Genomic DNA, 16,723 nt, shown 5'->3' with positions numbered 1-16,723 from the left:
CACTGAGCTTCCCTGGTGGCGCAGTGGTTAAGAATCTGCCTGCCAATGCAGGGAACACGGGTTCGAGCCCTGGTCCAGGAAGATCCCACATGCTGCGGACCAACTGAGCCCGTGCGCCACAACTACTGAGCCTGCACTCTGGAGCCCGTGAGCCACAACTACTGAGGCCACGTGCCACAACCACTGAAGCCTGCATGCCTAGAGCCTGTGCTCCGCAACAAGAGAAGCCACCGCGATGAGAAGCCTGCGCGCCACAACAAAGAGTAGCCCCTGCTCGCCGCAACTAGAGAAAGCCCGTACGCATCAACGAAGACCCAATGCAGCCAAAAATTAATTAATTAATTAATTTAAAAAAAATTTAATATTATTGGGGGGAGGTATAAATAAAACAAGACTGGCCATGGGTTGGCCTTTGTGGAAGCTGAGTGATGGGCACACGTAAGTTGACTAATTATACTATTCTCTCTTGTTATGTGCCCGTTAGAATATTTCCATAATAAAAAACAAAATAATTTTAAGTGAAAAATACAGACTTATTGACATGGAAAGATTTTTAGGATATACTGCGTATTTGAAATAGTACACTAATAGTTTTTTATAGACTCATGCAGTTCTCTAAAATAAAACTACATATAAATACAAGAAAGTAAAAACACTGTAAGCAGATACAATGTTAAAAAGTAACTATTCTGGAATACTAGGATTATGGGTGATTTTCATTATTTATTTGCTCTTTTATTCATTTTCCAAAACTTTCTTCATTATCAGAGTAAAATAACAAAAATGGGAGTAGTCCACATTTACTAAATGCTTACAACAAAAAGTACTTATTAGTGTTTGGCATTTGTATGAAACACCCACAAAAACCCTCATACATTAGAAATGCAAAATGGTGCAGCAGCCATAAAAAAGTTTAGCAGTTCCACAAGAAGTTAAAAAGAATTACAGTATGACCCAGAAATTCCACTCTTGGGTACATACCCAAAATAATTTAAAACAAAGACTAAAACAGATATGTGCACACCAATGTCCAATGCTGCATTATTCACAATACCAAAAAGGTGGAAAGAACCCAAGTGTCCATTAACAGGTAAATAAACAAAATGTGGTACATACATACATACAATGCATTATTATTCAGAGATAAAAAGAATAAAGTGCTGATACATGCTACTACATATGAACTCTGAAAATATTATCCTAAGTAAAATGAGCCAGACAGAATAAGCACAAATGTTATATGATTCCACTTAGGTTACCAGACGCTGGAGGAAAGGGGAATGGGGAGTTATTCCATAATGCGTACAGAGTTCCTGTCCGGAGTGATAAAAAAGTTTGGAAAAATGGCAGTAATGGTTATACAACACTGTAAATGTAATTAATGCCACCAAATTGAACATTTAAAAATGGTTAAAATGGGAAATTTTGTTATATATATTTTGCCACAAAAAAGTGGGGGAGAGAAAAGGTGCTAACAAAAAACAAATGTTAAAGAACTGTACGGGGCTTCCCTGGTGGCGCAGCGGTCGAGAGTCCACCTGCCAATGCAGGGGATGCGGGTTTGTGCCCCGGTCCGGGAGGATCCCACATGCTGCGGAGCGGCTGGGCCCGTGGGCCATGGCTGCTGAGCCTGCACGTCCGGAGCCTGTGCTCCGCGGTGGAAGAGGCCACAGCGGTGAGAGGCCCATGTACCGCAAAAAAAAAAAAACAAAAACAAACAAACAAAAAAAACAAAAACAAAAAAAGATCTGTACGTATCGGTAAAGAAAAATATTTATTACTTACTACTGTATAAAAAAAGCAGGTTACAAAACAATTTATAGTGCATAGTTGCAATTCCGTAGAAACATTTAAATATATACACACACAGGAAGGCTACACAAAAAAAATGTTATCTTTGGGTGGAAGGATTACAGGAGACATACTTGCTTACACGAACTTTCCTAACTTTTCTACAATGAAAATTCCTTGTTAAAAAAACTAAAAAATTAGAAATGGATGAAAATGTCATAATAACAGGCTAAATGAAAAATGCATCAAAACAGGTATATAAACTGGGAAAAGGAGTAATAAGATGACAGCTGGAATAAAGTCAATGAAGAAGAGTAAAAGGCAAGTTAAAGAAAGGGAGAACTGGAGACAAGGCAAAATTGGAATAGAATTGCAGAATTCTAGACAACACCTTCATTTTCATTATGAAGAAATAGCATTAGGTAAGTGATCTGCACACACTTTACCACATACTGGCAAAACCTGAACTTAGAAAGCAAGACCATGGCGGCTTATCTCATAAGCAATTTGGAGTCTTCAATACTGGTCTTAAATTCAAGGCTAGGGTTCAGACTTAAGCCATTTGTCAATGAAAAGCCATCAGAGACTGTAACACGGGATGGGGAAATTTCATCAGGGTTGTGTCTTGTATGCTTAATGAGATGACTCTATAAAGGCCGAGTTTTACAGGAAAGACAATGAACTGCAATAAGCAAACTAGGGAACTAGTTCAGACTAACACCAAAAAAAAAGGGATACAGAAGTAAAAACAATTTGGCATTCAACTGAAAGTTGTAGAGGACAGCAAAATCGAGACTTTACACTCAAGCTGCTGGAACTGCCCCATCAGACATTAACAGAAATACTGAGAATGGCAATAGCCAAGACATGGAAACCAACTAAATGTCCATTGACAGAAAAATGGTTAAAGAAGATATGGTACATACATACAATGGAATATTACTCCGCCATTAAAAGGAAGGAAACTGTGCCATTTGCAGGGATGTGGATAGACCCAGAAACTGTCATACAGAGTGAAGTCAGAAAGAGAAAAATATCGCATAATATCACTTATATGTGGAATCTAGAAAAATGAAACAGATGAACTTATTTGTACAGCAGAAATAGAGACACAAACGTAGAGAATGGACATATGGATACTGGGGGGGAAGGGAGGCAGGATGAACTGGGGGATTGGGATTGACATATATACACTACTATGTATAAAATAGATAATTAATGAGAACCTGTAGAGCACAGGGAACTCTACTCAGTGCTCTGTGGTGACCTAAATGGGAAGGAAATCCAAAAAAGAGGGGATATATGTATATGTATAGCTAATTAACTTTGCTGTACAGCAGAAACTAACACAACATTGTAAAGCAACTATACTCCAATAAAAACTTTTAAAAAAAAGAAATAATGCCATTTGCAGCAACATGGATGCAACTAGAGATTATCATACTAAGTGAAGTCAGTGAGAAGGAGAAAAATACCATACGACATCACTTACATGTGGAATCTAAAATATTACACAAATGAACCTATCTATGAAACAGAAACAGAATCATAGACATAAGAGAACAGACTGGTGGTTGCCAAGGGGGAGGGGTTGGGGGAGGGATGGATTAGGAGGTTGGGGTTAGCAGATATAGGCTTTTATATATAGAATGGATAAACAAGGTCCTACTGCATAGCACACAGAACTATATTCAACACCCTATGATAAACCATAATGGAAAAGAATATTAAAAAAAAGAATGTAAAAAAAAAAGTGAGGTTGGAAGGGTTGGTGATGTGGCTGGGAAGCTATGGGTTCTGATGAGCTTCAACTTCAGATTTATACAAGTGAAGTGTCTGTGGAACATATATTTAATACTAAGTAGTTCAATAGATATTTATTCATTGAAATATCCAGCAAAAAGCTTAGAAGAGATCACTTTTAAAGCTGTTTTTTTGCAGCTACCCACAGGTATTGATTGAAGCCACTAAAGTAGAGGAAGTCACCAAGAGAAAGATATAAAAGGGGAAAGAGAGCAAAACTTGTTCTGAAGAAACTAAAACATTCTTGGGAAAAGCTCCACAGCCTTGAAACTACATCTCCCTTCTGCCAACTTTTATAGTAACCAGGGTGAAATCGAGTAATAAAAGGATTACTCACTGGTTTCCAAATTCTGATGCTACGAAAAGGAAGCCTGTTTTAAGCACACACATGGCAGCAGCAACAGGCACAGTATCAAAATACTTGAGCCGGATCTCGGTAACCTGGAGTGGAAAGAGAAAAAGATACTAGTGCATAGGCAAGTGAAGCCACGCCATGGAAAACAGCCCAGTATTATAAGATAGTGTAATAAGCAAAGTAGCAAATAAAATACTGTCCTTCATTTCCAAACCAGCGGTCAGCAAACTACAACCCTCAGGCTAGTCACACAGTTTACACAGTACTTACGGCTGCTTTTGTGCCACAATGGCAGAGCTAAGTATTTGAGACAGGGACCACATGGCCCACAAAAGCCAAAAATGTTCACTACCTGGCCTTTACAAAAAAAAACTTGGCACCTCCTGAGCTCTTGTAACAGGTATCTAAGAAATCGCCCAGTGTTCAGCACTCCTCCATGGGATGAAAAAAGTAACAGATCATGTATATTACCAGTTTTCAGTAGGCATGGAGAGCTTTCTCTTGTTATTCACTAGAAATGGCATTACCCATTCTCACATTATATGGCATCAGACCAAAAATCTGTTAACCAGAGGGAGAAAACCTACATTCATGTACCAGTTCCAAACTTTAAAAGCTTTAACACCTTAGGCAACCACTTTTTAAGGCATTCTGTTTCCATTTTTTTAACTTGTAAATTATCCTTTCTATCTCAGAGAGTAGTTGTAATGAACAAATGGTTTATAAAACCACTCTGTAAACCTTAAATGCACATATCAGTTTTTAAAATAAGGTTACTTAATTAAAATCAGGATGAAACTTTAGAAAGTTTCATTAACTAGACTAACCACAACAAATAGGTTTTTTCATTTTTTTCCCTCACTCCATGGTCTACTTACCATATCTTCATCTGTCTCCAAAGTGATCTTAAAGATATCTCCCTGCTCAGTTTGGGCCAAAAAGAAGAACATTGACTTCGTCTTATGGGTGGCAGAGCAGACAAAAATCATTCCTCTTTCAGGGTCATCCAGGTCATTCTAGCAAAGTCAAATACACAACCAACATCTTGGAAATGAGTACTCCTTTTCTGGAATTCAACACTTTACCAACAAGGATCATACGGGCCATCCAAGGCCTAGAGGCATCTGGAGCCTCTCCATGCAAGCTTTGACCCAGAGCAGCCTGCCGGTCACAGGACTAAAACACAATAACCAAAAATTCTTGTCTACTATAAATACATAATAAAGCTTACGTTTAAAAAAAAAAAAAAAAAAGCCACAATTCCACTCTACAGCCTAATCAGATCAATAAGGCAAGAACTATCTCCAGAGAAAAATGTCAGAGAAGAGACATGAAATTTAAAGAATCATCATTTCAGGCTGTGAATAAAAGACTGTTACATGTTCATGACAATACCATCCAAAGCATCATCATAGCCCTTATTTCCAAAGGGCATTCCCCCTTGGCTGGACTTTGGTTTTCTTTTTTAATGTTTCCAACATTTTGTATTTCTCTCAGAGTAAGTTCAAGGGCAAAACATGTTTTATACTTCTTTGCAGCCCCAAAGCCAAGTACAGTACCTGGCAGTCAGGTCAACTAAACGGAGCAACTAAACTGATCAACTAAGCGGAATCACTTATCACTCCTTACCAAGAATTTAACTTGCTAATCTTACCAGATATTCTAAAATTGATGGAATCTTACTCAGATACCATGTACTAGATAAACTAAGTCCTAAAAGGTTTAACCTCAGCACCTATAAATTAATATTAAGAAGATAATCTGCGGTGAGAGGAGAAATTGAGGAAGCAGGCATCAAATAAGATTACCCATGTGCTGTTGATAACTGCTGAAGCTGGGTACACAGAAGTTCACTATATACACAATCATCCCTTGATATCTGCAGGGGATTGGTTCAAGGAGCTGCCAGATACCAAAATCCACGGATGCTCAAATCCCTTATATAAAATGGGGCAGTACAAGGAATAGTCAGGCCTCCATATCCATGCATGAGAACCCTGCAGATATGGAGGCCCAACTGTATGCTTAATGGTTTCCACAGTAAACTTAAAATTAAAAGCAATAAAGCACCATTTTCAACCACCAGTGTAGTAACTGATTGAGAGGAAAACCACTGTGTGAAAAGATTTAGGGGAAAAGAGTATTTACACAGTCTCAAAGTTCACTAGTTTCCACACCAATTACAAAAAGGAAAAGGTACCTTTACAACAAAGACAAGTAGTATGTGATCAATTTAGCATTACCAATAATGAATCAAATCAGCATTATGTGCCCATAATGTAATGTAATGAGAAATATGTATCAGCACCTAAGTAATAATTCTATCAAAAATATAACATGGATGTTATCATGAGGAAAAAGACTATGGGACAAACTACAAGAAAATTAACCCAAACTCTTAAAAAAAATGTCAGTATCATAAAAAAAAAAACAAAGGTGAGAGGAAATATTCTAAATTAAAGGAGACTAAAGGTAGATATAAGGGATCTTGGGAATACAATGAGAGAACTGTACGAAAGATAACTGTATTACTCAAAATGGTAAATTTCTTGGGCACAATACTGATAGTGTAGGAAAATTTCTTCCTTCTTAGGAGCTACATCTTAGGAAATTCTTGCAGTGTCATACAACCTATCTTCAAATGGTTTTGCCTAAAAAAATTTGTAGAAACATAAGAAAGAAAAGGCAAATGTAGCAAAGCAGTATTAATTGGGGAATCTAAGTGAAAGGTATACAGGAATTCACCATTCTCTCCTTTTAGATTTTTCTGTATGTTGGAATGGGGTGGGGTAGGAGAGAATGAAACACAATTTATCTCCAATGAATACACCTGGATTCTTCAAACTAGAAACTTTCAGGAATTTCAAATTGATAATCTCCATAGGTTCTTCGAGAATGAAAACTGTGTTGGTTTTTTTTAACTGAAGTACAATTGACTTACAGTATTATGCTAGTTTCAGGTGTACAACATAGAATTGTGTTGACTTTTAACTCCCTTTCTTAAAGATTTTGTTTTGCTTTTGTTAAGGTATTTTACTGGCTTTATTAAAAACATTTACAAAGAAACTAAAACTTGATTAATAGATAAATTAAGAGACCACACTGTAATTACAAAAATTAAGTTCATTTCACAAACACAAATATATTTTCTCTTATGGCAAACAAAGACCTTACCCGTCTCCTGGGAATTGGACAGCGGATATCTGGTTGGTCACCAAAGTTCTTATAGGTGATGTAGTTTTCAGAGCAAATCAGCACTCCACTTGGACCATCTGACCCCCCCGGAACTGTCAAGAGAAAATGAAACTCAGCAGTGATTTGACATAACCATGAATTACAATTTAGCCTTCAATTCCTTCCCTCCTTCAGCACAACTTGAAGGTACAGTGTGCCTGAAGGTGATAAACATTCAATGTTTCTTTTCCATGATAGTTATGCTAGACAAGGATAGGGCACCATTTGGGGAATCTCAGCCTGTCCAGATCTCTGATAATGCATCTTAATGTTTAGCTCCAAGCCCAGAACTCAGTTCTTACGTTCGGACCTATAATCCAACTGCCTACTGGACACTCTCACATGGATGTTCCATAGCAGCTTAAAAATGAACGTATTCATAAACAAGTGCAGAGTTCCTTCCCAAACCACCTCCTGGGTTCTCCACCTTAAAGAACACTGTCATCGACCAACAGACCAAACCAAAAACAAGAATGTCATCCTTCAATTCTCCCCTCTCCCATAGCCCTATTGATTCTACCTCCTTAGCAGTCCTCATGCTGCGAATCTCTCTTGGTTTAGTGAAACAGCTTCCTGACAAATCTCCTGGCTTATTATCTTCCATTCCATTACCAAAATGAAAGCATGTGATCTTTTAAAAACGTTCACCTTTAAACATGTCATTATTTTCCTGCTTAAAAATCCCTCAGGGCTTCCCTGGTGGCGCAGTGGTTGAGAGTCCGCCTGCCGATGCAGGGGACACGGGTTCGTGCCCCGGTCCGGGAAGATCCCACATGACACGGAGCGGCTGGGCCCCTGAGCCATGGCCGCTGAGCCTGCGCGTCTGGAGCCTGTGCTCCGCAACAGGAGAGGCCACAACAGTGAGAGGCCTGCGTAATGCAAAAAAAAAAAAAAAAAAAAAAAAAAAAAAAAAATCCCTCAGTAGCTACCTCCCACCTCTACCCCATCCCTTTACCTCCAATGATCCAATCACAATGAGCTTTCAGTTCTTTCAATGAACCATGTTTTTTCCTGCATTTCGTCTTTTGTGCATTCTGTTCCATTTGGCCATAACAGAAACTCCTCCTCAACCCCCGTTACACTTAGCTAACTCCTAACTAGTCCTCAGTTCTCAGCTGAGAGCACTTCTTCTGAAACCTTTCTCTGACGCATTGCCTTCCTTCCCTAGGTTAGGGACCCCTCCTCCATGCTGTCATACCATCTGGCACACTCTGGCAATTTTTTTGCTACTATCATATATTCACCACTACATTCAATCTTGCATAAAAGGAGACACTACATCTAACTTTTCATCACTGCAGTCCCAGAGCCCAGTAGACTGATTTTGCAGATACTGATTGTAGAGGCTCAGTAAAAATTTGTTTTAATGAATGAAACCCTCATAAATGAGAAGTACAATAATACATTACAGCAAGTAATTAAATACAATCTATTTTCTAAAATTCTTCTGCTTAATATATAAGAAGTCTCTTCCTAAGATTTAATGCTCAAAGACAAGCACTGTTTTGTATCTTTCTTCTCTAAAATCCTCCCCCAACAACTGACATATTTCACTTTAGACATTAATTCAAGTGCAAATGACTTGAAATAGAAAGGACTGGATCACTGTCTTACTCAAGCCTGATGAAATTTAGATTACCACAAATACAGTTGCCCTCTTTTAGTCTTTTAATATGAATTAAACTAACACTGATTCTTCATAGTGAACATCTTTGAGCTCCTACAAAAATCATACTTTGCTCCAGTGCATCTAAAACACTGTTGATCTGATTTGCTAAAATTTAAGGTTTTTGCACCCATAGTCACAAGTATAACCAGCCTGCAAATTTTTCTTATTACTATCCTTCTCTATTTTTGGTACTGAAGTTATATTAGGCTCATAAAGTGGTACAACAGTTTTTATTCTTTTTTCTAACCTCTGGAGAAATTTAAGGTCCCTGAAAATTCTGGACCTTAAATCTTCTGAGAAAAAGAAACTTTGGATTATTGCTCCAATTTCTTTAACAAATGCTGGTCTATTCAGGTTCTTAATTTCTTCTTGGATCAAATTTGGTAACAGTTACATTTGTCTTTTCACAAAGCCAGGTTTTGATTTTTGTAATGAGTGAAAGATTGACTACAGTCAAGACACCAGAGCAACCAACAGTAATCAATATTCTAAGCTGACTGCTCTCTTTTCTTCCCTGCCCCCATTAGAGGATAAGAGTTAACCACCACATGAATTTCTAACCTTGCCAAAACACAGACAAGGCACTCAGGTTTACTACAAATGGATTATAGTTTCCAAATCATATTAAGCAAACAGTGCTAAGTTTGAACATAAAATGGACTAAGCAAAATGGTACAGAGCAGCTCTAAGAGAAAAGTACCTGTAATAAGGAAGTTTCCATGTTCCTCCAAAGGTTCACTGTATTTTCGGACCACATGATTTAAACCAAGGTCTAACTCATAGAAAGTAAGTGTCTGCTGGGTATTAGCCGCTGCTTCCCCAGTTGGATCATTGTCTGCTTCCTATAGAATAACAGTGGCACAAAGACTAATCAGTACCATAAAATCAAACTTTTAAAACTGGAAAGTAAAAAAGAGTGGATACATGCATATGTATAACTGACTCACTTTGCTGTACACCTGAAACTAACACAACATTGTAAATCAATTATACTCCAATAAAAATTATTTAAACAAACAAATAAACATAGCTGGAAAGGGCATCAGGTTTCCTCCATTTCACAAACGAGGAAGCAGAGGTCCACAGATGCCAAATGGTTTGCCAAAGTTCACACTAAGTAATGGCAGAGTGAAAGCAAGAGCCCAGGTCTTCTATTTCTGAGACCAGGGTTAGCTCTACTAGAAAATACTGCCTTCCTCTCAAGCAAAAGAATGGTATGCCCCATCTTTCACTATCTCCCAGTGAAAAAATATCCCAAATACACTTTCACCTCCTTTTTCAGGGAGCTTTTCCCAATAAATACCCTGTTTCCACAGGGAGACTATTCAAATCAGGTAAATTCTGAAACACTCCAAAGTATTTCAGAAAGGTATTTGGAATAGAAAAAAAAAATAGTGAGCAAGTAAGATATAAGAAATGCACAATGAAGAAAACAATCTCAGGGAAGCACCAAAGTGAGTGGAAGAAACCCAAAGGAGGGAGACGGGGAGAAGGGAGGGGAAGGAAAAGGTGGGTAGAGAGATTGAGACCCCCCCCCCACCATCACCTCATAATCCATTTCCAGACAAGCAAACATTGGATTTTCAAATCCCACATCTACTCCAACCACATGATACACTAAAGTGTTCGCTTTGTGGGCCTCCAGTGGAGATGAAATGGTAAGCCGGGCTGCAGCATCTCTGTTCAAGATATACACCAATTTCTGTTTCTCAATGGCGCCTGTTGAAGGAGACAAAACATAGAAAAACTCCAGATAATGAAACCAGAGGCTACAGAACAGCTAGATTCACATCACAATTATTTTCTGAAAGATCGTTAATAGCCAGTACTAACTCTACAAGCATATGCATGCTTTAGGATTTTGCTAAAATAGACAAGAGCATAATTTTACCCCCCTCCTTCCTAATAGGGATCTTAATATCCCACTAACTCTTCAAAAATTTTTATGACAAACTAAACAATAATTCATAGAATTGCCAGCTTTATTCTCTGAATTAGATCTAATGATTTTGTGACTGGTCAAAGAAGGTTGCCCTCTGGAAGCCTGATCAGATACACAGAATTTTCTTCAAGATATTTATCAGAGAAGAGACATGAATGTGAATCATCACTTCGGGCTGATGAAAGCAACCATATTCATTGTCTAATAATGTAAAATCTTACAGTGTAGCCTTTTTGCTACACTTAAAGAAATGGAAAAACACCCATTTCCAACTAGATAAGAAGTAGAAAAGGTGTGTTAAAACTTCTCCCATTGTTTTAAAAGGAAAAGCAACTTTAAACATCCAAAATGATCCAAACTTTACCCAGCTGAGTGATTTCTTGGCACACTATCAAGATCACAGCACTGTTATCCTGAACTGAGCTTCTTTAAGAGTCAAAAAGTCAAGAGTAAGTCACTCACTAATCATAACAGCTCGCCCTTTGGGATCCACAGCTAAGAACTGGCCAGGAACAATGCGGCGGCATCCACTCTTGCCAAAGGTTTCTTGGTGAATTTTCTCAAACATATTCTTAGACGGCTGGTATTCCAGAATAACAATCCGACCTGAGTCACTACCAACCACAATGTAGTCTTTTGTGCCACCTGTCAACCTAAAGGCCATGAGTGACCGGATGACACCAAATACTTCCACAGTTAGTAGAGTGTGTACTTTGCCGGTGTTGGGGTCAGGGCGAAGCAGCTCCAAGATCTTTCCCCGGGAAACAACAATTTCCTGTTGTTTGGTTCCTGAAAAACACGAAAAGTAAAGATCATGAACAATCAGAACTAGTAACCTGAATGGATCAAAATTTCACTAAAGGGACTTCCCTGGTGGTCCAGTGGTAAAGAATGTGCCTTACAACACAGGGGACACGAGTTCGATCCCCGGTCAGGGAACTAAGGTCCCAGACGCTGCAGGGCAACTAAGCCCGCACGCCACAACTACTGAGCTTGCGCGCCTCAACTAGAGAGCCTGCATGCCGCAAGCTACAGAGCCCACGTGCTCTGGAGCCTGTGCACCACAACTACAGAGCCTACGCGCCCTGAAGCCCCCACACCACAACCAGAGAGAAGCTCACGGGCCACAACGAAAGATCCTGCCTGCCGCAACTAAGACCTGCCACAGCCAAAAAAATAAATAAATTTAAAAAAAAAAGAGCCAAAAAAGATAAATGTAACCGAGCTGGGGGCTTAGTATTTTAAGTTAATTTGTTCTACTTTAAAAGGTACTTTTCCTGGGCTTCCCTGGTGATGCTGTGGTTAAGAATCTGCCTGCCAATGCAGTGCAGGGGACACAGGTTTGAGCCCTTGTCTGGGAAGATCCCACAGGCCACGGAGCAACTAAGCCCGTGCACCACAACTACTGACCCTGCACTCTAGAGCCCACAAGCCACAAGTACTGAGCCCGTGAGCCACAACTACTGAAGCCTACACGCCTAGAGCCCATGCTTCACAACAAGAAAAGCCACCACAATGAGAAGCCCGCGCACCGCTATGAAGAGTAGCCCCTGCTCACCGCAACTAGAGAAAGCCCGCACACAGCAACGAAGACCCAAATGCAGCCAAAAATAAATAAATAAAATAAATTTAAAGGCAAAAAAAAAAAGGTACTTTTCCCAGAATTTAAAACATCTAACAAAAGTGGTATCAAAGAAGAACTTTTCAAAAATGGTCACACAAGTTATTTTTAAACTTCCTTTTTATTTTTCTGAGATTTGCCATCAATCTGCGTAATTCAGAGTTGTCTACAAACGATATTAACATATGTTTTGGGGACTTCCCTGGTGGCGCAGTGGTCAAGCATCTGCCTGCCAATGCAAGGGACACAGGTTCAAGCCCTGGTCCCAGAAGATCCCACATGCCACGGAGCAACTAAGCCCGTGCGCCACAACTACTGAGCCTGCGCTCTAGAGCCTGAGCCTCAGCTACTGAGCCCACGCGCCTAGAGCTCATGCTCCGCAACAAGAGAAGCCACCGCAATGAGAAGCCCGCGCACCACAACGAAAAATAGCCCCCGCTTGCCGCAACTAGAGAAAGCCCACGCGCAGCAACGAAGACCCAATGCAGCCAAATATAAATAATTTAAAAACAAAACAAAAAAAAAACATATAATGTTTTGCTTCGTAAAATTAAAAATTACCAAAGCCTCTTTCTAGCCCATCTTTAAGGCTATTGTTCTAAAAAATCATATTAACTTTTTGGGCTGTTAGCTGTAATATCTCAAAGACCTTTTAAAGCTACCACCTAATATATGCTGTTTATTTCTAAACTGACTCCTAAAAAGCTCACTTGCTTTTATAACTGCAATCAACACCTCCAAATACGTAACAGTCAACTTGTCCCCATTTCTCCCTGCTATGTAATTCCACCCAGATGAGTTGTCATCACCTTTAAACTAAATGTTTAAAATATCCAAGTTCCTCCTTCCCCAAACACACTCTCTGGTCTCAAGTAACCTGCTATCAACGTTACTGTCATTTTCTCTGCCACCCAGGTTGCAAACTCATATTTTCTCTTTCCTTCTATCCTCACTGCCCTAATACAGATCCTCACTATCTAATGCCTAAATGGCTTCCTATCCTATCTGATATGCCACTCCTACCCACCTCAATCCATTCTCATTTGCTCAATGCCATCACTTATCAGGCCACCTTATTTTCCAAAGGTCCTTTGGAAGATCAAGTACTCCAAAGTGCTTTAGAAACTGTAAAGTATCACATAAATTACAATTTCTCTAATGATTAAAAGATATTTTTCATAATTTGTTTTAGAAAAAAGGTTTGAGATTGAAAAAGCAATTTGAAGCATAAAACTAGTAATATTAAAAATGTTAGGAATTCCCTGGCAGTCAATTGGTTAGTACTCTGCACTTCCACTACAGGGGGCACAGGTTCAATCCCTGATCAGGGAACTAAGACCCCACAAGCCGCGTCATGTGGACAAAAAAATTTTTTTTAAATGTTAAGCTCAGAAAAATAATAATAGAAAAACTTACCAGAGAAGTTGCCATGAATGGCAAAGCTGATGCCAGTGGCTCGCTGCAAGGTCAAGTTGTACAGGAACATGGTAGCAGTAACACTGAGCCACCCACAACTCCACAATCCAGGCCTTGGTTATACCAAGTCAAAGCAAGCTAAGAGTACATAAAAACAGAAAAATATCAGCTGTGCAACTGTTCTTTTAACAGACATTTCTGTATGGGAACTTCTGGCTGAAAACAGCAGAACCAGGAGAGTAAGGCCTATTGAGGAACAACATACTTATAATTAAGAGTGCCTTCTACATACCAGGCACTATGCTACTATACACTCTGTTTCAACCTCACAAGAAACCTATGAAGTACTCAATATTACACTAATTTTACAGATAAGAAAATTGAGCTAAGAAATTAAATTGTCTGCCTGAGGTCACGTAACAAATAGTATTATCGCTAGGAGCTGGGATCTGTACCATTAAACCAACACTGTCTATTTGACTTTGTCACAGAAACTAAGTAGGTCTACATTTACTTGTATTTGAATAGGCTCTACTTTCACATGGTTCAGAATTCAAAAGCACAGCAAAAAGCTGACTCCATCCATTCCCTAGCCATCCAGTTTTCCTCCCTGGAGGAATCAATTTCACCAAGTTATATTGTGTCCTTCCAGATATTTTCTGTATGTACAAAGAAAAATATATATTAATACTGTCTATTATCCCTTTTTAACTAAAAGTTGGATACTGTATATCATACACTCACATCATAGTGCAACTGATTTTTTATCACTTTACCTATCTTTTGAGATAGCAACAAACAAAAAGCTTTCTCATTTTTATTTTACAACTACATAGTATTCCATTGAAAGAGTATATCACAATTCATTTAGCCAACACCCTACTGACGAACATTCAGTTTCTTCCCAATCTCTTGCTATTATGAACACTGCTGCAAAGAAAATCTTTCATATATAGGCCATTCATATGTGCATGACTGTATCTCTAAACTGAACTGTCACTTCAGGAGCAAGCCTCCCCAAAGGAGTATACAGTCACAGAAAAGGATTCTTCTCATCAGACAGAACTGAAGACTGCAAACTGATGCACTTCTACCATAAAAGAATTACCAAAACTACACCTATACACAGTTAGTGCTGGAAAATAAACTGAGCTATCTTTCCTCAATTACAAAAAGAGGGGATCTTGAGAAATTCAGAGTGGTCACTGTGTAATTAATGTACGAGTTTGGTTTTGTTAAATGAGAAAAGAAAATTATGAGCAAATGTCCTTATAAATAATAATCATTTGGGGGCTGGGCAAGAGCAGGGTGCCTAAGAGAGGAAAAGATCCTGCAGTCTGGAAACAGGTCCTGAGAGATATACACTCTCCTACTTGAAACCAAGGAACATCAAGGAAACCAAGGAATGTTCTTCTAGGATCACAGGGAAAAAAAAAAGAAAAAGTCTTGAGATGGAACAAGAAGGGAGTGAGAAATGACCTACAAGAAGAAAAATAGAAAAAACATACAGACACAGAGACATAGATACACACACACCCAGAAGGGCTTAGACATTGGGAAATTTCCAGGGAAAGTTGTGCTCAGCTTAAAGTCTGGGTAAAAAATAGGCAGAGAATGTGTTAAAGTTGCTCTCTGAAAAGCAGTGAATGTGATTCTCAGACATGATTTATTCTGTTGCATCTTGCTCTTATTATAAAATTTCAAACATAATTTCAAATCTCCAGTTATCAACAACAAAATTTACAATGAAACCCCTACCATGTTGTCAATGTGATCCGTGTTGCAGGACTGATTACATTAAAAATAAAGAATTTTTTAGAAAACAACAGAGGAAACCACAGGCCACTTCTGAAACCTGGAAAAGCTTTACAACATACACTATCCATTACTATCTTTGGAATTCATTTTCCCCAAACCTAGTTGGATCCAGGTTCCCCAAGTATTGTTATCTTGGGTAATGGAGGAAGTTGCAATCTGGAAGCAGACCAGCCAAGAACAATATACCAGGAACCAGTAACGGCCAAAACTTGGTAAATTTTTATTTCCCCCACTTCTATCTCCTGCAGGGGAATACTAGGAAATGAGCCTGTGATTGCTCCCTCCACCCCTTCTCCATGTGCCAAAAGAACATCACCGCATGAGGATCAGAGAAGGAAACAAGTCGCCCAAATGCCAAAATACAAATACAAAAGTCTTGACTTCAAAGGCTGTTTCCATTATTTACACTTTTAACACTCTCGATCTTTCCACCCTCCCGTGTGTCGTTTACTTTCTCCAGAAGACGTCCCTCCTGCTTGCTCCTTCTCACACCTCCCCCAGCGCCTAAAAGGTACACAGTTTCTAGAAAGCTTATTTTGAGCCAGGCCTGGTTCCCACACTGTGAACGGAAACGGGAGACGATTCCCTAAAGCCGCCCCAAGCATTCCCTTTCCCGTACCTCTCGGGCCTAAGCTGCCTCAGAAACCTCTGCCACAGGCTCGGCCCACCCTCCTACAAGGCCGCTATCCGCCTCCCCGGTCTCGGGGAGGTCGGGGAGCTGTTTCTTTACCCTGCAGCCAGGAGGATGGCGTAGATATCCGACAGATCCTCAGTTTCCTTCAAGCCTTAAACAACCACCAACGCCAAGCCGCCGGCGTCCGCCATTAACTCCTCAGACAGGGACCTTCCGGTTGGCGCGCGACGGAAAAAGGTCCCCAACCAGCGCCTGAAGAATGTATATATAATTTTTTTTTTTACTGCTTCTGTCTTGCCTCCACACAGCATTGAAAATTATTTAAATATACTTTATGACCGTCACTTTTTCCAGGAGAATAGGAAATGAATTGGCCTTTTAAAGTAGACTTTAAAAAAAAACCCAAAAATCTACAAATTCATTGGGCACTGCTGTGGGCA

General features: G+C 39.4%; 1 protein-coding gene across 4 annotated transcripts in view; it reads right to left on the bottom strand.

Annotated features, from left to right (window-relative positions):
• The window catches only part of SF3B3 (splicing factor 3b subunit 3), a 101,507-nt gene extending 85,004 nt beyond the window's left edge, over positions 1–16,503 (bottom strand). For 3 of the 4 annotated variants that reach the window (XR_013825225.1, XR_013825226.1, XM_079906791.1), the window contains exons 1-8: positions 16,380–16,503; positions 13,832–13,969; positions 11,257–11,583; positions 10,399–10,571; positions 9,553–9,694; positions 7,124–7,236; positions 4,828–4,965; positions 3,932–4,035 (exon numbers count right to left, since the gene is read on the bottom strand). Coding sequence is in view for 2 of the 4 variants with exons in the window: in XM_079906791.1 (XP_079762917.1) it covers positions 3,932–4,035; positions 4,828–4,965; positions 7,124–7,236; positions 9,553–9,694; positions 10,399–10,571; positions 11,257–11,583; positions 13,832–13,901 (1,067 nt within the window). In the remaining 2 variants the exon portion in view is untranslated. Of the gene's footprint in view, positions 1–3,931; positions 4,036–4,827; positions 4,966–7,123; positions 7,237–9,552; positions 9,695–10,398; positions 10,572–11,256; positions 11,584–13,831; positions 13,970–16,268 lie in introns of all 4 variants that reach the window. The other variant, XM_079906792.1, reaches the window with a different exon arrangement.
• Between the last annotated feature and the right edge of the window lie 220 nt (positions 16,504–16,723).

Source organism: Stenella coeruleoalba, assembly GCF_951394435.1.
Source record: "Stenella coeruleoalba genome assembly, chromosome: 20".
Classification (NCBI taxonomy): Eukaryota; Metazoa; Chordata; class Mammalia; order Artiodactyla; family Delphinidae; genus Stenella; species Stenella coeruleoalba.
Note: the sequence above shows the minus strand (reverse complement) of the source record. Positions and strands in the feature narration are given on the sequence as shown.